General features: G+C 36.0%; 1 protein-coding gene across 4 annotated transcripts in view; it reads right to left on the bottom strand.

The window, feature by feature from the left end:
• Dpp10 (dipeptidyl peptidase like 10) overlaps positions 1-23,855 on the bottom strand; it is a 1,458,922-nt gene that overhangs the window by 29,232 nt on the left and 1,405,835 nt on the right. For all 4 annotated transcript variants that reach the window (XM_021165015.2, XM_021164934.2, XM_029476885.1 and 1 more), the window contains exons 14-19: positions 21,657-21,748; positions 21,020-21,067; positions 15,647-15,768; positions 14,270-14,317; positions 6,884-6,982; positions 6,707-6,776 (exon numbers count right to left, since the gene is read on the bottom strand). In XM_021165015.2, the coding sequence (XP_021020674.1) occupies positions 6,707-6,776; positions 6,884-6,982; positions 14,270-14,317; positions 15,647-15,768; positions 21,020-21,067; positions 21,657-21,748 (479 nt within the window). The remainder of the gene's footprint in view (positions 1-6,706; positions 6,777-6,883; positions 6,983-14,269; positions 14,318-15,646; positions 15,769-21,019; positions 21,068-21,656; positions 21,749-23,855) is intronic.

Raw genomic sequence — 23,855 nt, forward strand, 5'->3', positions numbered from 1 at the left:
ATACTTGGTAATAGGAAGCACTCTTTTTTTTTTTTTTTTTTTTTTTTTTTTTTTTTTTGGTTTTTCAAGACAGGATTTCCCTGTATAGCCCTGGCTGTCCTGGGACCCACTTTATAGACCAGGCTGGCCTCGAACTCAGAAATCTGCCTGCCTCTGCCTCCCGAGTGCTGGGATTAAAGGCGTGTGCCGCCACGCCCGGCTTAGTAGTAAGCACTCTGACCCACTGCTTTTCATGATTCTATTCATTCAGATGATTAGTTGGCTTCTCAAGGAAGATGCTCTATACTTGACGTCCTACAGCACATAGACAGTTACCCCAAGTTTTGTAACAAAAATACAACACTGTACCTCTACAATACAAGCAAGTGCCAATTTTCTGGTCCCATCTGCCCAATAATGTTTCATCTCAAATAGATTGTCAATATATGGGGCGTTACCTACCACTTATAGGCCTCAGTTTTCCTTATCTATAAAACAAGCATTACCATACTTACCTTGCTATTATGACAGTATTGAAAGAAAATTACTTTCTAAAGAAAATAAAGGTGCTATTTAATAGGAGAGCATATTTTGAGTTCCCATATCAGGTGTAGGATATTTCATATGTGGTAAAGGTGTTGTCATCAGCATAGAGGAATCATCGTTGTGGTTCATGTCCAACAGTTCCCAGGGAGGCAATGCATATGCTTACAATTAGCATCTCACAGATGCATTAAGACAACACGGAAAACAGCAATAAACAAAAAAACAAAGCTTCTAAAATCCCTGACATCCATGGTTGGCTCCTTGGTGTTGCAATGTGTGGATCTAGAATATGATCCAAGGCCCTGGGATCAAAGACATGGTCCCCATTCAAAGATACCAGTTGGGGGTATTTGCACTTTAAATGCTAAGGTCTAGTGGGAGGTCTTGTAGTAATCTTGAAAGCATTTTGAGCTGTAAAGTCTAAAGAGCACAGAAGCAAAAGACCTTTACTAGATATTAAAAAAAAACCAACACCATCAATCCATCAATCATTCATAATCATCCAGTAATTATTATAATTTGGCAAAATCTACTGGCAGACTGTGATAGTTAATGTAAGAAACTCAGGATTTGATCTAAACAAATGACTTTTATATCAAGCAATAATTTTACCCTTTTCATGAGTCATGGGATGACTGGCATGACATATTCTATTCTTAGTTTCCTCCTGTTAAGATAGGAACAAATTATGTGCAGGCATGATTCTTTGAGAATTACACATAAGGAATTCAGGGAATAAAGAGTCTTACAGGCAATAATGGGAACTGTAGTTCAGAAACAGAGTACCCAGATAAAATCCAAACTAGTATTGTGGCCAGTCTGTAATCCTAGTTCTCTTAGAATAGGAGACTAGAGCTAGAATATTCCCTGGGACAAAGTACCTAGCTAGACTAAGGCAAAACTACAGTAAGAGAACTTTGAGGAAGAGAGTCATTGAGAATAAAAGTTGATGATAATCTTGGACATGTGCCCACACACAGGTGTACCTGTATGTATGTGAACATTCCTATATATGTCACAAACAAATAAAGAATAAAGCATGATATCTATACATTTTTACAATGACGTGTGTAAGTAAATAATAGCTGCTGATGTTAATTCTTATTAGCTTCATAATGTAAGTTCAGAGTTATGCTGTAAAAAAAATGGTGCAAAGATGTCTAAGAATCAATTTTCAGCATAATTCAGAAAATCTAAAGAAATGAGAAACTGATTCACCCAGAAGGTTAAATTTAAACATAAGTACTCAAATTGATTATGATCCTATCTTTCTCCAATTCACCTCATTCTTGAAACTTGCATGGTTAATTGATTCATTCATTTTTTTTTCATTTTATTCATTTACTCATGCATTCTGTCAATATTCTTGGGGCATGAATAATATTGCAATTAGTGTGCTGAGGCAAGATTATACAAAAGAAAGAGATGCTTGGTTAACATATGAAAGTGTGAAACACTTATCACTCTCTGATATTACATATTAACACCAAGGACACACAGGAACTTATGAAGAAATATGCCATTATATATTACTAGCACTTTTTAGGTTAGGCAACAAAAGAGGCAGCATGAGCAAATATACACCGAGCCAAGTTCAAAGTGATGTAGTCAGCTGGGGACAAATAATGTCTTAAGTCTAGAGGAGCCAGGTGTTCTTCAGAGTGGATGGTGCTGTGAGCACCACATTGCCTGGAAGTCCCTATGCTTGTCCTAACAGAGGGCAAAAAGACAACTGAGAAAGAGAGCATGGAGGATAACTAAAGTACACAAAAGCCAAGCAAAAGACAGAGTGGTCACCTAGATTCAAAGTACCTAGAATAGATCAGCTACTGATACAGAGCTTGAAGAGAGTGAGCTTACAGAAAACACCATCATTCAAAAGGAATACAGTCCCATGACCTCAATGACAGACAATCCAATCATAGTATTGATTAATTGATAGATTGATTGATTGATGGTGTTTTGTTCATTTTTATATGCTTTTATTTTGTTTGTTTGTGTGTGTATGTGTGTGTGTGTGTGTGTGTGTGTGTGTGTGTGTGTGTGTGTGAGAGAGAGAGAGAGAGAGAGAGAGAGAGAGAGAGAGAGAGAGAAGTGTTTCTTGTATCCTAGGATGGTCCCAAACTTTGAATATATCCCCAAGATGACCTTGAATTTTTTTGATCCTTTTGTTTCCTCAACCTGAATGCTGAGGTTTTCGACTGCACTATCAGTCTGGTTTATCAGTGCTGGGACAGGAATGTTACACAAGTAATCTATGAATTGAACTATATCTCTAGCTATCCCAGATATTCCACTCAGCTATAAAACCATTTCTCCAGTCTAAGAAATGTTTTCTGACACTTTGTAGACCAGATCTACTGCACAAAACAGCAAAAATCAAGATACTATAGTCACTAAATCAACATTTATGCCTAAGTAGTAGAAACCTGAACATTTTTGCTCAGTAATGTTTAACTCAAAATAATTGAAGAATACAATTATCTATTACAGTTTTAGAAAGGGAAGCTCTATCATCACTGGAAAAAAAAAAGATGTTTTTTTCTTAGAATAAAAAGTGTTCATTTCAGTTCTAGGTAATATCACAGAACTCCTCATGGAGTAGGATTTTCCAGTTATAAAAAAATAAATTATTGTCATTTTTCAGGAAAACATTTTGTCTGAAGATGATTTTACTGTGCAAATTAAATTTCTCTTAAAAATCCAAAAAACATCAATTAAAGAAACACTTCTATGTATGCAACGTCTACTTAGAGTTTTTAGCATAAAGTTCTAGAAATGATGTTTAACAATAGAAATTAAAATATAAATTGTTTGTTTATACATGTTACATTGTGCTCAGTTCCTTAGATGCAATATCTTTAAGCAATGGATTCAGAATAAAGTGAATTAGTAAATCATGTGAGCAGCACCTATCAATAGAAATGAAAGCCAGAACTTAAACACCTGCTTTCAGACTTTCTTTCAGCAAGCCAGAATGTAGCAATGTAAATTCCATGAGCCTGACTATATGATTTCATTTGCTTTGGTAGCATCTACCTGTTAAATATTTTTATAGGTCCTATATCACACATTTCATATTTAAACTGTTATGTTTAGATGTATAAAATATCACTATCTCTAATAAAAGTATGATTGCATGTACAACCTATTAAGGTGCTATCTGCCAGTGTTTATGTCCCAGATAACATGATGATTATATACAATTTATTAAAGAAGTGTGATTATACTTAGAATTTATTAGACACTAAGTGAAAGTGTTTATGCCCCAGACAATGTTTTCATTTTGTGTAAACATTATGCATATAAAATTCATTGTACAAAGTGCATATGTAAGGACACCGCGTTATCCACAATTGGTTCACAATTTAACAGTAGTTTAGAAGCCTTAAGCCGTGCATTGGAAACCCTAAGAGCTGCAGTTGGAAGCTAGACACAACCAACAATTTTACTGGTGTGCTTCCTTCAAAGAGACTCAAATGATCATTTTCTGGGCAATAGATTTTTAAATTAACTTATTGTTTCACATCCTGATTATTTAGTCATAATCAACCAGCTAAAAGCACACGTTTAAAGGAAGATCCAGTTAATGTACCACATCAAAAGGTGAACATCTCAATATCTGGCCAACCTTCCCCAGCGAGTACCTTATCCCTGCAAGGAAGCATGAATAACTGTCTCTGTATCCATTTGCATAAAGGAACCATGCTCCAAACATGATATTATCCTTTATCTTCTATTTTATTGGTCATGTATCCTGAGAAACCTAGCATCTTTTCCCTGAGGAAAATTTGCTTTGTAATAAATTTGAGACAAAGTAACAAGAACAACAAAATCTCTGTTTCCAAAAGGGAACATGACTGAATACAGAACTATTCTCCTAGCTAGACTGTCACTGTTTTAATTTCTACTGAGCCTACTCATAGGAGAGGAGAGGGAGAAGAGGATCATGGAACCCTCACCCAAGTATACAATCACCCCACCAAATCACATGAAATTCTGCACCAATTTCCCTGGTCTCAGAGTATGCATCCTCTAGAGAAAATATGTTGGGAAAGACAGCCAGATGAAGTCATCAAACCTGCTGGGAACAGACTTTTGAGTGTGGCTGCTTTAAGGTCACCCATGCTCTTGCCTGCAAACCCTCCCTAATGGCTCTGTAAGTAAGCCTAATAAACTCATTGGAACTTCTCAGGACTAAAGAAATCATAATTAAGTTTGATCTTGAGATATTAGAAGGAGAGGTAGATGTTTATGTCTCCTTCAGGGAAGTTACTTTGACAACAATGACTAAGGCAATATTTTTTATTTCCCCTTTTTCTTATTTCAGTGTCTTTAGTATGTTCCTCAATATATCATATGCAAAGAATAAAACTGGTTAGAAGAAAGAGACAAGGAAGGATATATAGAAAATTACCACTGGGAATTGCAGCTTCTTCTGGCTCTGAAGGGGAAATTAATGTCTGGACCTGTGTTAGAGCACTCAAAATCTACATAAAGTATCCCCACTGTAATGATGCATACTTGTAATCCCAGAGCTTGGAGGTAGAGCTAGCCACCCAGCCTTGCTTCCTTAGAAAGTTCTAGGTCATGAGAGATCCTATCTGCAAAAAGACAACTGATACTGGCAATGACTAACATTGACCTTTGGCTTGTATACACACACACACACACACACACACACACACACACACACACACTACAAATTAGTTACACAATTTATACTGAAGAGTGTAAACCAGCATTCTATGTCTATGAATCATATGTATTAGAGAAGCACAACACAGACCTAGAGCAAAGAATGTGTTCCATTTCATTTAATACATATAGGGGCTAAATTATTATGAATTACTATGAAAAAATTATGATACTTTCCTAAAGGCCTGGAGATAGGAGGTGGCAAACTAGACTTTGCACAAGCCAACTAAGCTTGAGAATAGTCATCTAGAATACTTGGAAAACATATGACATTTTTCTTTTTTTTTTTTATTGCCCGTACTAACTCATTGAATGTAATTCTGGATAATGTAAAGCATTGTGAATCAATATGCTTCCAGGCTTCTTAGTAAATCAGTAACTAATAAGCCTTTGGCACTGAAGACTAAATGAGCATGGCATCAGTTACAATGAGGTGTTAGTATCTCTATGCTGAAGTCTATACAGTCCTGATCTCATAAAAAAATAAGTATGAATAAATTCAATTGTAAAGCTGTATATTCTTAGAATCTGGTTTCCTAAACAGACTTACTTTCCCTTGCCACAAGTCAAGGAATGTGAAATAAAAGAGCAACACAGACAACAAGTTATTTAAAAATGAAACAGTGTATTTGTTCACTTTGTAAAATCACTGATCAAGAATTCAGTGCTTTAAAAATTACTAAACAGATATACACAAACCAAGCTGCCTTGTATCAATATTGCAAATAACAGAAACAGATATGTTATAATATTGAGGATGTATCAAAACAAACCAACCAACCAACCAAACAAACAAACATATATTCTCACACAATAAGGCACCCATTAAGTTGACAGTCTTCCTAGCTATGATGATGAGTTTTTAGCTGTCTACTTGACAGAATTTAGAATCATCTCATAAGAGAGTCTTAACCAGGTAATTATATCAACTTGGCTTTGGGCCCATCTACAAGAGATTGCACTGATGTTTAAGTGATGTGGAATGGGTAGGGGAGTGGGGGGGGTATGGGGGACTTTTGGGATAGCATTGGAAATGTAATTGAGGAAAATACGTAATAAAAAAAATTACGTAAGAAAAAAAAAGGAAGGATCCAATCTACTGTGGACAGCACCATTCTCTAGGCAGGAAATCTTGAACTAAATAAGAATGGAGAAATTCAGCTGAGCACAACCAAAAGAGCATATATGAATTAATTTCTCTTTGCTCTTGATTTTGGATATGAAACAAGTAGCTATTTGATTTATCTGCCTTAACTTCTTCACAATGATGGCTGTAATTTGGACTTACTACCCAAATAAACACTTATTTTCCTAAGTTGCATTTCATCAAGATATTTTATACCAAGAGCAGAAATGAAAGTAGAACACTGACTAAGCCAGAATAATTATAATTTTTCATTTAATAAATCTGTCATGTGAGGCACAAGAGTATACTTATCAAATCTTTAGATTCGTTCATTTTAATAAAATATAAAATACTTACATTATTAATAGAAGAGCATACTGGTTTTTCTCCACAAAATCTTTGGGAAAGGACAACTGTAAAGGAAGTTCTTTTAAAGAAAGAGCAAAATATTAAAGATGGAGAGTCATTTAAATGTAAAAGTATAAGATGCAGAGAAAGCTGTTCTTGAAGGGTGTATGATGTGCTAATTTTTACCATAGTCATCAATGTGAAGTATTCTAGTCTCTCTCTTTGCGAGCTTCTTCTTCTGAATAGTTTCTTTCATCACAGAATTGGTTTCCAAGAGGAAATACCCTGAAAATCAGAAAATAAGTGTCTGTGGAACATCCAGGCATAAATAGTTCATTCACATCATACCCCAACCCCTACCCAAGGATCAGGGATTACTGCAGGAAAGGGGGAAGAACAAATGATTAGAATCACAAATCAAGGTGGACCAACATAAAACAATGTCTTCTGGACATGGTAGAAACTATTGCACTCTTGAACTCACAGCAGCCATTGTTTGCTGCACAAGCTAAAGTCAGTGACATTTCAGAATGGAATGTGGAGGGCCTCAAAATTCCACACACTTAGGGAATAGTTAGGGAACTATTGATTGCTAGCCAAAGAGGAGAGATATCTCTTTAAACCTGTGGGTTGGTCATGCTTTAGTGGATGTCCCCACACCCTTGAGAACCTGAGCAACACAAAGTTAACTTACCAGGTTTTAGAGGAAAAAAAAGAAGCATGAAGTTAAAGGGGGCACATTTTTTTGTTTGTTTTGTTTTGTTTTTTGTTTTGTTTTGGTTTTGGTTTTTTGAGACAGGGTTTCTCTGTGTAGCCCTGGCTGTCCTGGAACTCATTTTGTAGACCAGGCTGGCCCTGCCTCTGCCTCCCGAGTGCTGGGATTAAAGGCATAGAAAGGATTGAAGAAAGCAAACTTGCCTTCCTAGATCCCACAGGAGCATCTGTGCTTCAGTGTAACACAAGATGCCTGCTATGGTAACCTTGTGGAAATTGTCATACAGTTCAGGCATTCCCTTTACATTTTTGTATTGTTCATTTGAAGGTACTATGACTGTATTGTTAAATATTTGTCAGATTTACCAAGTGTTTTATTTTTTCCAAAATCATTTGGGATTCTTGCCTAAATAAGGGAGTCACATTGAATGGGGTTATTTCAGCAATATGGAATGAGTAGACACTGGATAATCATAAAATATTAGTCATTAATTACATACTAAATGTAATATGTAGTAAATGAATTGCACCTAAACACACAAGAGTGTCTCTCTCTCTCTCTCTCTCTCTCTCTCTCTCTCTCCCTCGTGTATTAAGGGTGTGGCACAGCATCTATCTTGTAGAGGCCACAGAACAACCTCATATAGTTCCTTGGCTGCAGTCCACCTTATGTTTTTGTTTGAGATAGGGTCTCTTCCTGGCCAATGAACACAGAGTTCTCCCAGTCTCTGCCTTCTCAGACTGAGACGATAAGTGCAACTCTTAATGCTCATTACAATCCTGGGGACTGAATTCAGGACCATGTTCTGGCAAGGTAAGCAATTCACCCACTGGAGCTTTTCAGCAAGAATTATTCTATTCTCTCCTCCTCCTCCTCCTCCTCCTCTTACTCCTCCTCCTCCTCCTCCTCCTCCTCCCCCACCTCTAGCTTTATTTTATTCTAAATTTAGAATAAAGGTAACAGATGGCATAGCCTTCCTTCCTTTCTTAGACAGGATCTCATTATGTGCCAATGCTGGATTTGATCTCTTTCTTTACAGCCTAAAATAATCTCCAGTCTGGGATTGTCCTGCCTCTGCATCCCAAATGAGAGGATTGGGTATGTGTGAACCACTGTGTCTGCCTTGATCTCTATTTTCTGGAACAGCTTGTGTGAGTTTGGTGATATTGTATATAATACACTAATAAAGACTTTAGTTTTCTAAACTAAACATTTAAATATTTGGTTCCATGTTATTCACTTTGCTACTTGTGTGATGAAATACATATAAGTACATTTAACCATTGTCATGCCCAATGAGGTAGACCTAACACTTGTATAATGTTTTCTCCTTTATCATGGGCTTTCTGCAGTTTTTTTTTCTGTCCATAAATATTGTTTTACTGAATTTTCCTTATTTAAATTGTATTCATTTTATAAATTTTTAATATTTTGGTATTTTCTGGCTAGTATTTTATCATCTATTTTAACAAGTCCTGTTGCCTGTCTGATTACAGCCAGAGATGTGACAAAGATTCTGGCCCATTGTCAACAGAATTCATTGACCAGTTTCACTTTGTAATGTGTTTTTGGAAGTTTTCTTCTGTTAATGTTGCAAACCCACAACCTGATTTTGATAGTGTCCATTTACACTTGGTCTTTATTTCAAGGGTTTTGTCTTTATTAGTTTTCTTTATAAGAACACATCCCATTTGTTATATTTACCTTCTTTGCATTTCCTCTATTTTAATTATCTACATATTGTTCTGAGCTATGAGCTTTCCTGCTGGTATTGCTTGCTGTTCTGGGAATAGACCCCAGGGCCTCACCCATGCCGACTCAGTGTATTATCACAAATTTTATCCTCAGCCTCAGAAACCAAGAGAAATTATCACACTGTACCAGATCAATCCATTTCTGTTTATTCCATTGAGTTATGACTTTTATATGCGATCCCTTTCCCAACAAATTCCTGCTTATTAACTATCTTGCCAATAACAGAGACTGTGGAGAATGTGTTTCCTGGTCTTCCTAAAACTCAGCCAGCCTGTGCTATTTAAAGGGTAGCACATTTTCAAAGAAGCCATCACAACATTTTATAACAAATGTTATAGATTGTGAATTCATATTTCAAAAACCATGATTACATTTTTCATGTATGTATTTAGTGGTATATGTGCATGTGTGCATAGTCATGGGCATACAAAGGCACACACATGGAGGTTAGAGGACAAAGTTTGTGAGTTCTTTCCTACAACCTCATATACCTGCAGAATCAAACTTATAAGCTTGGCAACAGGTAATTTTACCCACTGAGGCATCTTACTTACACTAAAACTACAAAATCTTACTCTGTATAGTCTGTTAACATTAACCATTTATTATAAAAGGACACTGAATAGTTCTATATAAAACAAATACATTTTGCATAGACAAGATGCCAGCATCACTTGACAATGTTGTTAGTGCAAATTTTTTGACATTAAAGTTTGTTAAATTTTTATCTTTATACCTTTAAATATAAATCATATTTACTATTTTATTTTATAAATGTACACTAGATTATTGCATTCCAATTAATAATTAAGTAAATGATTAAGAACATCTAGTGGGACCAACATAGGAGTGTTATAGTAGTAATTTAATATAATGTATTATAAATTACCAGTGGGGAAAAACATAATTACAAATAAACTAATTGCATCACTGTAATAGCAGTTGGAATTTTTTCTAGTATATTAAGTGGAATTAACTTACTCATAAAATAAATATCTCTCTATGAGCACAGAGAACTCAGTTGTAGTTTTAAGAAAATCAAATTTAAGAAAGATTTAAAACATTTCAAAATTGTATTGGTACACCATAAATTACAATAAATCAGAAAATAGGTTTTAGTAAACATGACTTGTCCTCATCAAACAATATAAGATGGGGTAATGCTAAGATATTCAGTTAAATGTAGAGATTGGGGAGCAAAGAGAAGATACTGAGAACAGAATAGTGTGAAACAGTGTGAAGGAGTTGAGAAGGATGCTAAGAATTGAGAAAAGAATAAACAAGAAGTGAAAGTGATGAAAGACAAACTAAGGGAGACAGGGAAGAATGGAAAGAAAGAGACACAGTAGAAGAAACAGACACAAATGAAATTAAGAACAGAAAAGCTTGCATGGGCAAACAGAGAGTCAGAATCCCTATCCCCATGACCTCTCTACCAAAAACATGGAAGTGTGTATCCCCCAAAGTCACACATTAGTGGTATTTAGAGGGCAAAAATGGTGTTTAAGGGGAAGTCCCAATAATAGAATACTGTTGGCTATGTAAGCAGAAGAAAAGATACACAGGCAGGGAGCTTGGTCCCCATTCTTCATATGCGATTCACTGCTTGTCCTAGGAACTGACAAGAAAACTACACATCCCCTAAGGCTGGAACAGTGGGATAGACCTGTCTTTGGACAGCAAACCTTCCAAACAGAGAGCCTGCTGAGCACATCTCTCACTATGGAACAACTGAGTGAATATGGACAGAAAGAGAGAGAAAGGCGTGTTTCAAACAATAATAAGGTAAAAATGTATTTGTGTATAAAGTGCATAATACACAGAATAGAGCACTTGGAAAATATTAAAAGAGAAACAACAAAAACAAAAATTACCTTCAAGTTCTCACTTAAATGTAAAAACACTAAATAATTGAGAAAATTATCCTAGGTTTTGTTATTGTTTTATTTTTCAGACAGAATGTCATGATTCCAGATAAATGTTGAACTTGCTACCTATGTAGTCCTGAATTTCTGATCATCTTGCCTCTCTCTCTGGAGTGCTAGGATCAAAGAAATGAATCACCATGCCCAAGTTATAAGGCGATAGTCATAGTATTGGTATTTTATGTATGCTAGGAAGGTACTCCAATACCTTTGTTATACTCCTGATACCTTCTTGAAGTTTTATATAATGTATAACCATCAATATCTTTGTTTTCATAAATTATGCATAAAGATAATCTTATCTTTATTCAGCTTTAATTGCCAAGAAGAAAAAGAAAATATGAAAAACTGATGGCTGAAGATTTTGTTATATTCTTAAATGCTCTTTATATTTCTGATTTAAAAAAAACTGAGAGCATCTTCCTATAATCATTAAAATAAAGCTTTTGTTTTATTAATTCATTAGGAAAGAACATGATGTTTTATTTACTGTATTTTTTCATTTTCTTTAAATAGTACTACTTTTCACAATTTTCTTTTCCAGAAATATTTTACTTCATATTGCTCAGGGAACATCTAAGGTTGCCTCATTGATGATTCTATTTTTTACAACCCACAGACCCACTCGTTACTGAATAAAAAACTTTGTCTCCCTAAATAATTGTCCCTAAAAAGAAAGCAACTACCTGACCTTAGTTCACCCAGCCAACTGAAAAACTATACGTTTTGATCAAAATGGAATCAGAATTGATTTCTTGGTGGGAACACTATTAATATTTTATTACTTGTCAGGAGAAATGTTCTGTAATTTTCAGCAGTGTTATAAAAACAAGGCTTTGTAACAATGAGGTAAAATTTAATACATTCTCATAAAGACTTTTCTTGGAGCCATTCTTTGACAGAGATTAAATATGCAATGTGACACCAAGAGCTGCCACATCTCATAGGTCATATGCATATCTTCTATTGTAAATGTATTTGCCCCTTTGTCAACAAGAAAATTATCTTCAGATTTATTAGTTGCCATGTTTCTGGTCTCAGAAGAAGGTTATGATGGAGTAATCTCATACAATGATTTTCTATCTGCAAAATTTTCTTTTCTATTTTTCTTTCTGTCTCTAGTTGGATATTGCATTCACAAGTAGGTTCTCCAAATCTGTTGCCCTGATTACCAAAACGTTTAGTATTAAATGAAGGCATAGGCTGATTTTAGAAATTTGATATTTCTATGAATTATGCATATTATAGAAATTAATTAAAGTAGTAAGTAGGTGCTTCCAATTATTCTCAATGTAGGGTATCTTAACTCCTACACATGTTGCAAAGGACTCTATATATGTAAAGAGATAAAAAGATTACCACACCTCCTTTAAGATAGGTCCTGAAGATGGGGTAGAGAAGCAAATAGAATTGAAACAGATGATGAGCTATTTTTCAGTCATATAAAACAACACTAATCCAGGATCCATCTTCATGGGAACAGGTAGTGGATTTCTATAAGGTTCAATTGGTTAAGCATGGGCAGCCTTTCCTTTCTTAGAATGGCACATGCCCTTCAGTTTTACACATTTATACTTATATGACCATCGAAAGAAGAGCCTGCATTGCTAAATGTGACTCAGGATAAAACCATGACAAAAAATTATTCTAAGCTCAGATCGCCTTGCTTGATTTATGGCTGTTAAGTATTCATATGATGCTAGCTAAGTTCTTTCACCTGTCTTCAAATCAGTTTCTTTACATGTAAAATAAAATAAGAAAATAAATTATCTCAGGGATGCTCTCTGACTTTAATTAACCTGTAAAAATTATTATTAATATTATATAGCATATATGACTGGAACTCAGTGGTAAAGAATTGATACTGTTCTTACAGAAGATCTGAGCTCAGTTCTCAACACCCATACCAATTAGCTCACAATGCGCAGTGCGAACATCCATTTCCAGGAGATGTGACATACTCTTTTAACCTCTACTGGCACTTGGACAAATACAGAATATATTCACATTTATGTAAATAAAAGTAAATTTAAAAGATTATGCAGCTCACTAGAGCATAAAAGTTCTGACTTTGTAAATTTAGAAAACAAAGGTAACAGACAGGGATGAGAATGCAATTTAATGTAGAAATTCATTCTAAGTTTAGCTCAGCAGGGTAGTGGAGAGCAGGCTCACCAGTTAAGAGTGCATCCTGCTCTTGCAGAGGACCTGGGTTTGCTTTCTAGTACTCATACTGGCAGCTCACAACTGGCTATAAATGTTGTTCCAGAGGATCTAATGCCCACTGCCTCCATGGGAACTGCTGTACTCATATAGTGTATATACATACATTAAGCATATAAGCATACATACATACACATAAAATAAAAAACCGAATTACTAAATCTTGAAAGAAAATTGACTTAATCATATACTTACTTATTCACTCTATTTTAAGTTTTCATATTCTAAGTTAAAGTTAAACATATAACCATCTTATCTGTTGCATTTGATAACATGGTTTGCTAATAAAGTTGGCTGAATATACAAATGAAATAAATGAACATATGTGAATACACACACACACACACATATGGCTATATATCTAGTACAAATACAATAACGTAAACCACATGAATATTTTATAATTTTTCCAAGTATTTTATCACTATCTGTGAATTTGATATTACTTTAACCAGTGGAATACAACATGTTTTCTTTCCCAGAAAACAGAAGGGAACTCAAGGCCCTCTACCTCTACGTCAAACACTCAAATAGTGTTTTCAATATAAATAGATGTATTTGGGACCTATGAAATGTCATAATATCTGCAAAAAGCATTGAGATTTTACATAACCTACATGGGACTGAAGAAATGATCTTGAAGCTCAGGGGCAAGTAGGTGGGAATGCACATGCCTGTTAATCTTTTTTTATGGGATTTAGATTCTGCAATTATCAAGATCTAACCTAAGCTGTAAGATGATCAAGCCACTCACTTTACTGTTTTACTAACATACATAAAATCAACTTAAAGTCCTTTACAAAGCATTCCTTGGGCTGAGGTTCCCTTTGAGGAAGGTCCTAGAGTACGACACATGAAAGAGAAAAAAAAATCAAAAAACAAAACCCAAAACCTCCACTTTGCCCAAGATGAAGGCCAAGTATTATTTTCAAACCTGCCTTCTCTGATACTCACTTGATGGGTTGTCTGTGATGTGAAGGCTGACCACTGGGACCTTTGGACCTAGAATTTAAAAATACACATATAAAGGATTTTTTTAAAAGATGTCTGAATATACAAAGTTGTTTGCTGCCAAGCCAGTGATGGAAAGAGAGAACTGACTCCTAAGTTGTTCTCTGACATCCACATATGTATCATTCCAGGTACACAAACACACACACACACACAGAGTTATACAAGCAAATACATAAATACAATAATAACATCTTTTGCCAAATGGAAGTACTATATATTTAAAAAAAAATGAAACCAAAACTAAACAAACAGAATTCATGCCACTCATTACATTTCAAAGGGTTGTATGATTTAAACTTTGTCTCTGAGAGGAACAGTGCTGCATTAATGGGAAAATGATTACTTTTATTGTGTTCTTGTACAATTTCTCTAGATATATCCATGTGAGGCCATGCTGTGACGAAAGAATAGGACAAAAGAAGGAATAAGAGGTGGGAGCCTTTGCTCAGCAACAAATGAGAAGAAATAGAGGAAGTGAGTTCACACAAATTTTAAGTCTTTATATGAATGAGTAAGGGTTTTCTGTGTGAACATGTTCGTGTGTATGTATGTGTGTGTATGTGTATGTTTGCGCATGAGAACCTGCAGGTTGAGATCAAAGACAACCTTGGGCATGGCTTTTCAGATGCCATTAATTTTTAATTTGTTTGAGATGTTTTCTTTTCCTGTCTTGAAACTTGCCAGGTAAGTGATGCTGGATGTCAGTAAGCCCTTGGGTACCTGCCTCTCTCCCTCTCTTCCTCAGCCCTGGGATTATAAATCCACGTCATCATACTCAACATTTCTTAGTGGGACTTCTGGGAACCAAGTTCATGTTCTCATTGTTATAAGTAAAGTGTTTTTTACCAGTGCAGTTGTCTCTTTTATCCCTATTGATCCTCATCTCCTAACATTAAGGTTACTTCTTCTGAAGAAGGCATTTTCTAAAAAAATAGTTAAATTATGATTGTACTGTGTTTTTTCAATATGATTGCCTACCTCTTTATATATCCATTTTGATATACATGAACTTTAATTTTTAAATTTCCAAAGATTTTTTTTTTATTTTGAGCATATTAGAGAGACGGCTCAGCAGTTTTGGCATATATTATCCTTTGAAAAGAATGTGGATTCAGTTCCCAGTACTCAAGTTGAGAAGCTCATAACCACCCATTCCAGTTCCAGAAAATCTGATGCCCTCTTTTAGCCTCCTCTAAGTGAAATAGTGGACTAAGCCTTGAATCTCATGAAATATAAACACTTAATAATGATGGTAATGTAAATTGGTTAAACCAAGTGTATGCAGTAAATCCTATTGAAAAGCATATACTAGCTAACCTTCACAGAATAACAAGAAATGTTGATTCATGGGACTAAAGCTGGCATCAAAATACGTGCAATCTTCTTTCATAAAGTTGCATGAGATACAATCACGATTCAATAGTCCCTCAGTAGAAGCACTAGAAAAATAAAACAAAAATGAGAAATATTGTTAATATAGACACTTGAAATTAACGCCATCAACATTTAAATCCAGTCAAATAAAAAAGTTGCCTGACAGCTCAGGTTAAAATTCCTTGTTACTTATGATTCATCTAACACATGCAAATTCACTTTCCATTATTAAACTCAAGAAATATATACTTTTTCTGGGGAATAACAATAATATTATGGTATGTGCATATAAATAGTAGTTGTATATGACTAAATAAATACAACAGTTCCCACAGGATTCACTATAATTTATTGTTACCTCCATTTCCCTTTTTAAGATTTATTTCATTTTTGTTTATGTGCATGCCTATATGTGCATGTGCATGTATGTGTGGATGCCTGAGGCCAGAAGAGGGTGTCTTGATTCTGGAAACTGAACTCCAGTCATTTGCAAGTGCAGTACAGACTTTCAATGCCGAGGCATCTCTAGTCTCTACATTTTTTTTTCTTTTTTTGTATGAGCAGTCTTGAAGAAAAGTAGCTCATAGAGGCAAAGATAAGTAATCCTCAATAAATATCAGCCAAAAGACGAATAATTTCTCTAAAACTCTCTCTAAATGAAGGTCATGACTTTGTAACCTCAACAGTCTAAACATTGAAATTCACTATCCTCACTTGTCTTATTAAAAAATGGGCACTGAGATTTTTAGTAAATAAACTTCACTCTGTATGAAAATATGTGAAATACTACTGACATTCAAGGTCGATATTGTCAAAGGACCCCAGTCAGCAAATGAAAACAAATGCTTCTTTCCTGCCCCCCCCCCCCCGCAAAGGAGAGGAGTACTCATGCTGGATGCCCTGGGGAGTTATTGGCAGCTGATGGCTCTTGGAGGAAGAAGAGACATTTCCTTCTGTGGTTTAGACACTCACCAGTTTCCCATGTTCCTGTAAATAACCCTAACAAAGCTTTGTCCATCTCTACATCTGTCCTAGTCTTCCCCCAACACACACTGCATGATAGTAGCTTGAAAGGAGGAAGAAGATCAATAGAAGTGACAGAGGCCATGCGAAGAGAATTTGACTTAAACATAGTATATGCATGTATGAAAATGTAATGCTGACAATATTATGCATAATTAATATATTCCTATAAAAGCTTATTTGAGCAAAGTGTTCTCAACCAAGTCCTAGTTTGGGCCACAATTTTTGATATATCTGTATACATGAATTGTAACTATATTGATTTTGAAGTGTAGTATATGACAGTCCTCAGAAAAAGAAAAGCAGTAGTAGATTGGATACAAGACTGAGAGAATGAAATCAGGCTTAGTGTTATTTGCAACCCTCAGAGTTACAACTTCATACTTGAAATGCTGTGAGATCATCACAACCCACAGATGTACTAGGCACCTAAAAATTCACTCTGTGATGACTTGTGAGATAATCACATAAATTTATTTGAACTATGGTTACAGATTTTGTCATTTCAACCATTTTTAGCACACAACTCAGTTTTATTAGATATATCTGAAGTGATGTTCAAGCCGCATTCTAGAGAGAGTTAGTAAGTGTCTAGGTTGCATATAGTTCAGTCTGGGTTGGTAACACTAAGATTTGAAGTCATTGTCTTTCTGTCCTCTTCCATAACATTTTCACATTCAAGCTTCGAAGAGATTCACACTGATATTTATGACTTACTTAGTGTGCGTTCATATGAAATATGCATATGAATTTAGGAGTGATCTCCTATGCATGCATGCACAGGAGCCAAATCCTGATATTGGGTGTTACCCTCTATTTCCCCTCTCCTTATGTTTTTGAGACAGGGTCTCTTACTGAAACTAAATCTTCCTATTTCAGCTCTACTCTCTGTTCAGAAAGCTCCAGCAATCTTCTTGTGTCACCAGCCATTCAGGACAATTACAAGCATGCATAGCCACTTTTAATATGGGTGCTCTTTCACCCACTGAATAATCTCTACCAAACTCTTTTACACTACCCAGATTATGGCATCCCTGCAACAAATAATACAATGCTTTTAGACAAAAATACTAACTCTGGATTTGGTAACAGTTCTATTTCTTCAATTAATTAATTTAATGACTGATCTTTTTACAGCTCAAGCAAGACTCCGACTGACTTTTCTGGGTCAAGTTCCATCTTACAGTCAAGCTAATGGGCATTCCATGAGCCATGTAAGAGGACATTTGTTGGCACTATATTCTCTTTATAGCAAGTTCACTGCACTATTCCAGGTCATGGACAAATTGTAGGCTATGGTACAGTCACAAGATGAGCAACTCTATACTTCTCAACAGTTGATGTGATTCAAGTCTCATTTAGACTAATAAGAGCAAAGAGCTTCAAGTAAATTCATCTACTGACCTTGACCAGTGCTTATCGCCAATGGTCATTTCTTTTAGAAACTTTTCTTTGTTTTTGTTTGATTTTACTGGAAGGACTAAAATATGATGTACATCTCTAAAACAGTATTCTTGGTTGTAAGGGTGAGTTTTCATTGTCAGTTTCACATAACCTAGAGTCTTAATAGTGAGTTATCTAGATTTGGTTGACCTGAGAGCTTACATCAAATGGATTTTTAAAAATTGTGTTAATGTGTGAAGAATGGCATCATGAAAGTGAGAGATGCCATTCTTCAGGGTGTGTGTTCCTGTGTATATATTTGTGGATGTCTCCCTCAATTGGTTTCCATTTCAATTGACAGTCTCTCTGTGAACAAAGTGCTTGCTTATTCTCGCTAGTATAGCAAGCCAGCTTGCACTGGGAATCCAAGGTCTTCACCTCTCCAATGCTGAATTTTCTTATAGGAGTCAGAAATTCAAACTCCAGTCTCCATGCTTTCAGTGAGCACCTTATATCCCCAGTCCTCTATATCTATTTTTACTTTCAAAACAAGAAGTATAGACTACTTGGTAAGGAGAGGTAAAACTTCTTCAAACATGGTGAAATTCCACTGAGAATAAACTAGAGCAGCCTTGACATGTTTTAAAACCAGTGTATGAAATGGAAATTAGAAAGTGCATGTAGAATCCAGAAATAATAGGTCTTTTGCCTGCTCAAAATAAAAGTCATTCTTGTGAGGTCCTGTTGAGAGCTTGCAGAATGAGGAGACATTTTAATACTTGAGTTCTTAAGCTCTTAATGAATTTAATTTCATATTTAGACATATTGGCCAGATGTTAATATTCACATACATATTGCTACATTTTAGTTAAACAAGGAACCTTCTGTACTCAAAAAAAAAGCTACTTTCTTCAACAATCTCATTTACTTTTATGAACCTCAAGGCAACAAGAACAAACAAAAAAAGAGAGAAAGGAAAATAGAACAAGATAAAGAAGCCTTTGCTTGCTAGAATTTGTATTCAGAGACACATCCATCATGCTATTATGTTATATAGGAATAAATTATATTTGTGTCACATTGATTGATGTACAAAAAATTCAACATGAGATGGTGCAGAAAGAATTATTGCTAGGAAAATATGAAAATGTAATATGTAGAGGTAAGCAAAGTAAGTCATACATATGTACCAAAATACTATGAAACTATAAATGTAGATAAATAAAATGAAGAAGAGACACAGAAATCTTGTGTTTGGAAATAGTCTATTGGGCTCCCAGAGGGTCACAGATGACTGACCAGAGAAAAAGTGCAAGATTCTTTTTGAAGAGGTTGGCCATATGAAAATTAATGGCTCTGTTATGTGTGCAGACAGGAGCCTAAAATAACTCTCCTCTGAGCTGACTAACCAGATGCAGAGACCCACAGAAAAAAAAAAAAAAAAACATTAGATGGAGCTCCAGGAGTCTTGGGAAGGATCGAGGGACACAGAGCAGTTAGGGACTCCATAAGAAGACAAGAGCCAACTAACCTAGACCCTTGGTGTTCCCCCAGAGACTGAACCACCAAACAAGAATGTATGTGCTGAATATAGGCACCCCCTCAAATATGTAGCAGATGTGCAGCTTCATCTTCATGTGGTCTAAGAACAACTGGAGTGGGGGCTGTCCCCAAATCTATTGCTTGTCTCTGGGTCTCCCTCCCTAGCCTGGCTTCTTTGTCTCACTTCAGTGGGAGGGGATTGCCTAGTCCTTCAATGACTTGTAGTGCCATGGTGAGTAGTTACACTGGGTGGAGGGAATGAGGGGCAGTCCCTTTCCTCCCTCCCTTCTCAGAGGAAAAGGGGAGAGGGGGAGAATGGAGCTGTGTGAGCAGGAACTGAGATGAGAGGGAGGGCTACTTTTAGGATGTAAAGTGAATAAATAAAGTAACAGGGGAAAAAAGAAAACTAGATTCAGGTTTATCATATCTTCATTGTTGTGTGTTTGCAGTGTGAACTAAATTTCCAAGAAAGAAACTGCATTGAACATTTGTATAGTTCAATGACTGATTAAAAGTTCAGTGATTGCAGAGAAGTTATGATGTTGCAGGATCAGACAGTCTAAGAACTATTTGTTGGCACCTTTGTGTATGAACTAACCTTGTATGACTATTTTATAAATCCTCTTGGAATGTATGAATAGACTTCTAAATTTCACCAACGTCTAAATTAAGAATATCATTAGATACCGGCACCTCAGTTTCCCCAGACTTATAGTTATCTACCTGAGGTTCCCATGGATGTCCTTGAAAAGTATCTTGATTTATGACTCTCTTTGTCCTATTACTATTACTTGAAACTGTTATTCCATTGGAATTCTGTATTTGAGGTAACCTAAATCTGTGTTTGTTTGATTTGGCCACTCATATTTGGCTCTGGAATAAACTGTCTTTCTTACTTCTGAAATAAGAGTTGCATCTTTTTTGTTATCCACAAATAAAAAGGAGAGAGAGAGAGAAGTAAACTCTGCCCCAGCACAGGGGAACGCCAGGGCCAAAAAAAAAAACTGGGAATGGGTGGGTAGGGAAGGTATGGGTAGGGAAGGTATGGAAGGAAGGGAGGGTATGGGGGACTTTTGGGATAGCATTGGAAATGTAATTGAGGAAAAAATGTAATAAAAAATATTTAAAAAAAAAGAAAGAGAAAAAAAAAAAAAGAAAATTCCATTCCATTTGTAGATTCCTAAATTTCCTGAGGTCCACAAGAGAAGAGACTGAGAATCTGAGGTTGTCATACTGACACTGGTTTTTGCATTGCCATGTTGAAAATGATCTGAGTCCCCCCCTGCCCCCCGCCCCCCATGCCACTGTAACTTTCTGGTCTTAGCCTATGAAAATCCAACCTGGGGGAAATGAGTTCATACCACCTACCTGTATAGTTGCCTCCCTTGGGGAGACGATTCTGTGCTCAGAAAGTAACTGTTTGGGGAGAAAATAGCAAAAGTGTTATTGGTTGATTTTATTTCCACCAACCTTAATTCTCACTTGAATTTTCTAACTCATCAAAAAGGCAGAAAGTGGCTGCTTAGTTACAGACATAGACATTTGTTGTATTCAGGAAATGCATCTGTCTTGTTTGTAAAATAATCAGCCTGCTTCTTAAGCTTTTCTAATGTCTTACAAGTATGTGGTAGAACTAGGTCTGTGTGCAGTGTCTGTGAATGAAGTGTGATTAACAATTTTAAGATGTATCTGTATTTATATGTGTATCTGTGTCTATAGTTGTATGTGGATGCACGTGCCCATGAAGGCCCACAGAGAGCATCAGATTTCCCTGGGGCTGAAATTACAAGCAGTTGTGAGATTCCTGATGTGAGTACTAGAAACTGAGCCTTGGTCCTCTACAAGAGCAGTACCTGGTCCTGCTCTAAGATAATGCTTTTAAAGAGAGGGTTATTATTACATGGGTTGCTTGTTTGAACAACCATGGGATGATTCTCTAATAATAGAAAAGATTACACTTGACAATGCTGATGGCCAGCCCATGTAGAGAAGCAAAAACAATCACATTTTTTGAGTTGTTTCATCATAGGCCAAGATCCTTATCACTTCCCAGTTTCCCGATGTCAGATGCCGCACCGTAATTTGCTCGCTTTTACTCTGCAAAGAAATAAAATTGAAAATATTGATTTCTCATTTTTACTTAAACAGCAGCTCCCTGGTTAAAAAAAAATACAGGCAGCTTTTGTTTCATCTAATTCTTTATCAGCCAACATTCGGCTTCCTACACTAAATTCAAGGTTTCACACACATTCTAGTAAAGAGACCATGTTGTGACAGTGCCTTTATTCCTGGGCCATAGGTAAACAGTGCAGGAAGCACCAGGTGGCCATGCAACTATGAACACTCCTGAGGGAAGCACTTGTTTCCAATGAGAGACTTCTGCTGTTCTCACTGAAAAAGGTGGCAGCTGTGCAGTTGTCCAGCGTCACAGCAAACATTTCAGAAGAAACTGCTGCAAACTAGCAATTCTATTTATTCTTCGCCTTCCTTATCTGTTTCTTGCTGTATTTGGTATATTATATAATAGTGAAGCCAAGACAAAGCTGACTGCTTCCTTCAACATTTATCATTCCTCTCTAGATGTGTGAGTTTGCTCAAACTGCTCAGGCTCACAGGTTATTTTGGTCCAGCACAGTTGACCAGCTCAGGCTTGGCCTGTCCTTCACTGTAGATATGCACCATTTCATTGGGGTAAGAACATTACAAACATTTCTTATTAGCTTTGAAATATCCAAAATGTTGGTCAAGCACAGTCATCCAACTGTGCTACAGAATTCCAGAAGTTGTTCAATCTTCACACTGCAACTGTGACTCCCACAATTTTGTTCTTAAAGGCAAACTTTCTTATATCTCCAGAGATACATGATGGAGAAAACACCTATGATTGGCAATCTTGGTCACAACATACATATGTACTCTTAACCTGTGATGGTTTTCATGCTTTTGTTTGTTTTTGAGACTGGTGATCATTCTACCTTAGCCTCCCAGTTGCTGGATTGGAGGCATGTGCAAGCATGCATGGGTCAGCCTCATGAGTGCTGGAAGATAAGCATGTGTCAGCATGACTGGCAGGCATTTGCTTTTCAAACATTATCCAAATTAAGAGTTTACTGGCAATTAAGCTTCCCTGACTCTTCATCTTTCAAGTTTTCTCATTGACACTTATTTTGTCTTACTCTTTATTTTTTGTCAAATAGCAATATTCTTTCTTTTTGTCTAAAGAATACACAAATATTCAGGAGGTTAGTTAGAAAATTAATTCATCAAGCCACAATGTTTTGAAAATGTTCTTTTTCCTCTTACTTGATGCTTTAATTGAAAACAAGATCGAAGGAGCAGGGTATTTGAACTCTAAAATTTCTGGCATGCATCTTTCTCAGAAAAGGATTTCCATATAACTGAATCACAATAATGAAAATTCCATTAATATTTTTTTAAACTTCATACATGAGTACTGTTGGCACATTGTTTCCACCCATTCCTCTCCCTAGTCAACTCCTACAGATCCACAATGGTGTTTCAAATTCTTGATTTCTTTATTCTCTCTCTCTCTCTCTCTCTCTCTCTCACACACGCACACACAGGAAATTATATACATATAGGTATATATAAATTCAAACACAATGAGTTCATTTAATATTGGCTCATGTACATGTATGTTTAATTGACTATTTGAAACTGTATAATCTAGAAGGGCTCATTCATGGCCATCTTTTCCAACAATCATTGAATGATTGTAGCTCTTGATCTTAGGCAGTGGTTCTCAAATGCTGCAACCTTTTAATATGGTTCTTCATGCTGTGATTATACCCAACCATAAAATTATCTCATTGCTGCTTCATAACTGCAATTTTGCTACCATTATGATTCATAATACAAATATCTTCTATGCAGGATTTCTGATATGCAGCCCCTGGAAGTGTTGTGACTCACAGGTCGAGAACTGTTGATCTGGGGGCTGTGAGAGAGTTCCCCAAACCATGATGGAATCTTTAAGGTCTTATAAAGTAAAAGCCAAGGCCAATCAGATATCTCAGTGGGTAAAAGCACCTGTCACACAAACCTGCTGACATGCTTCCCAGATCCCATTGTGAAATAAAAACACCACGTCCTGAATGTGGTCCTCTCATTTCTACACATCCTCACATGCAGGGACTACATCCACACACAAATAAATAAATTTAAAAGATTAAAGTCACATTTT

This window comes from Mus caroli, chromosome 1, assembly GCF_900094665.2.
Source record: "Mus caroli chromosome 1, CAROLI_EIJ_v1.1, whole genome shotgun sequence".
In the NCBI taxonomy this organism is placed as follows: Eukaryota; Metazoa; Chordata; class Mammalia; order Rodentia; family Muridae; genus Mus; species Mus caroli.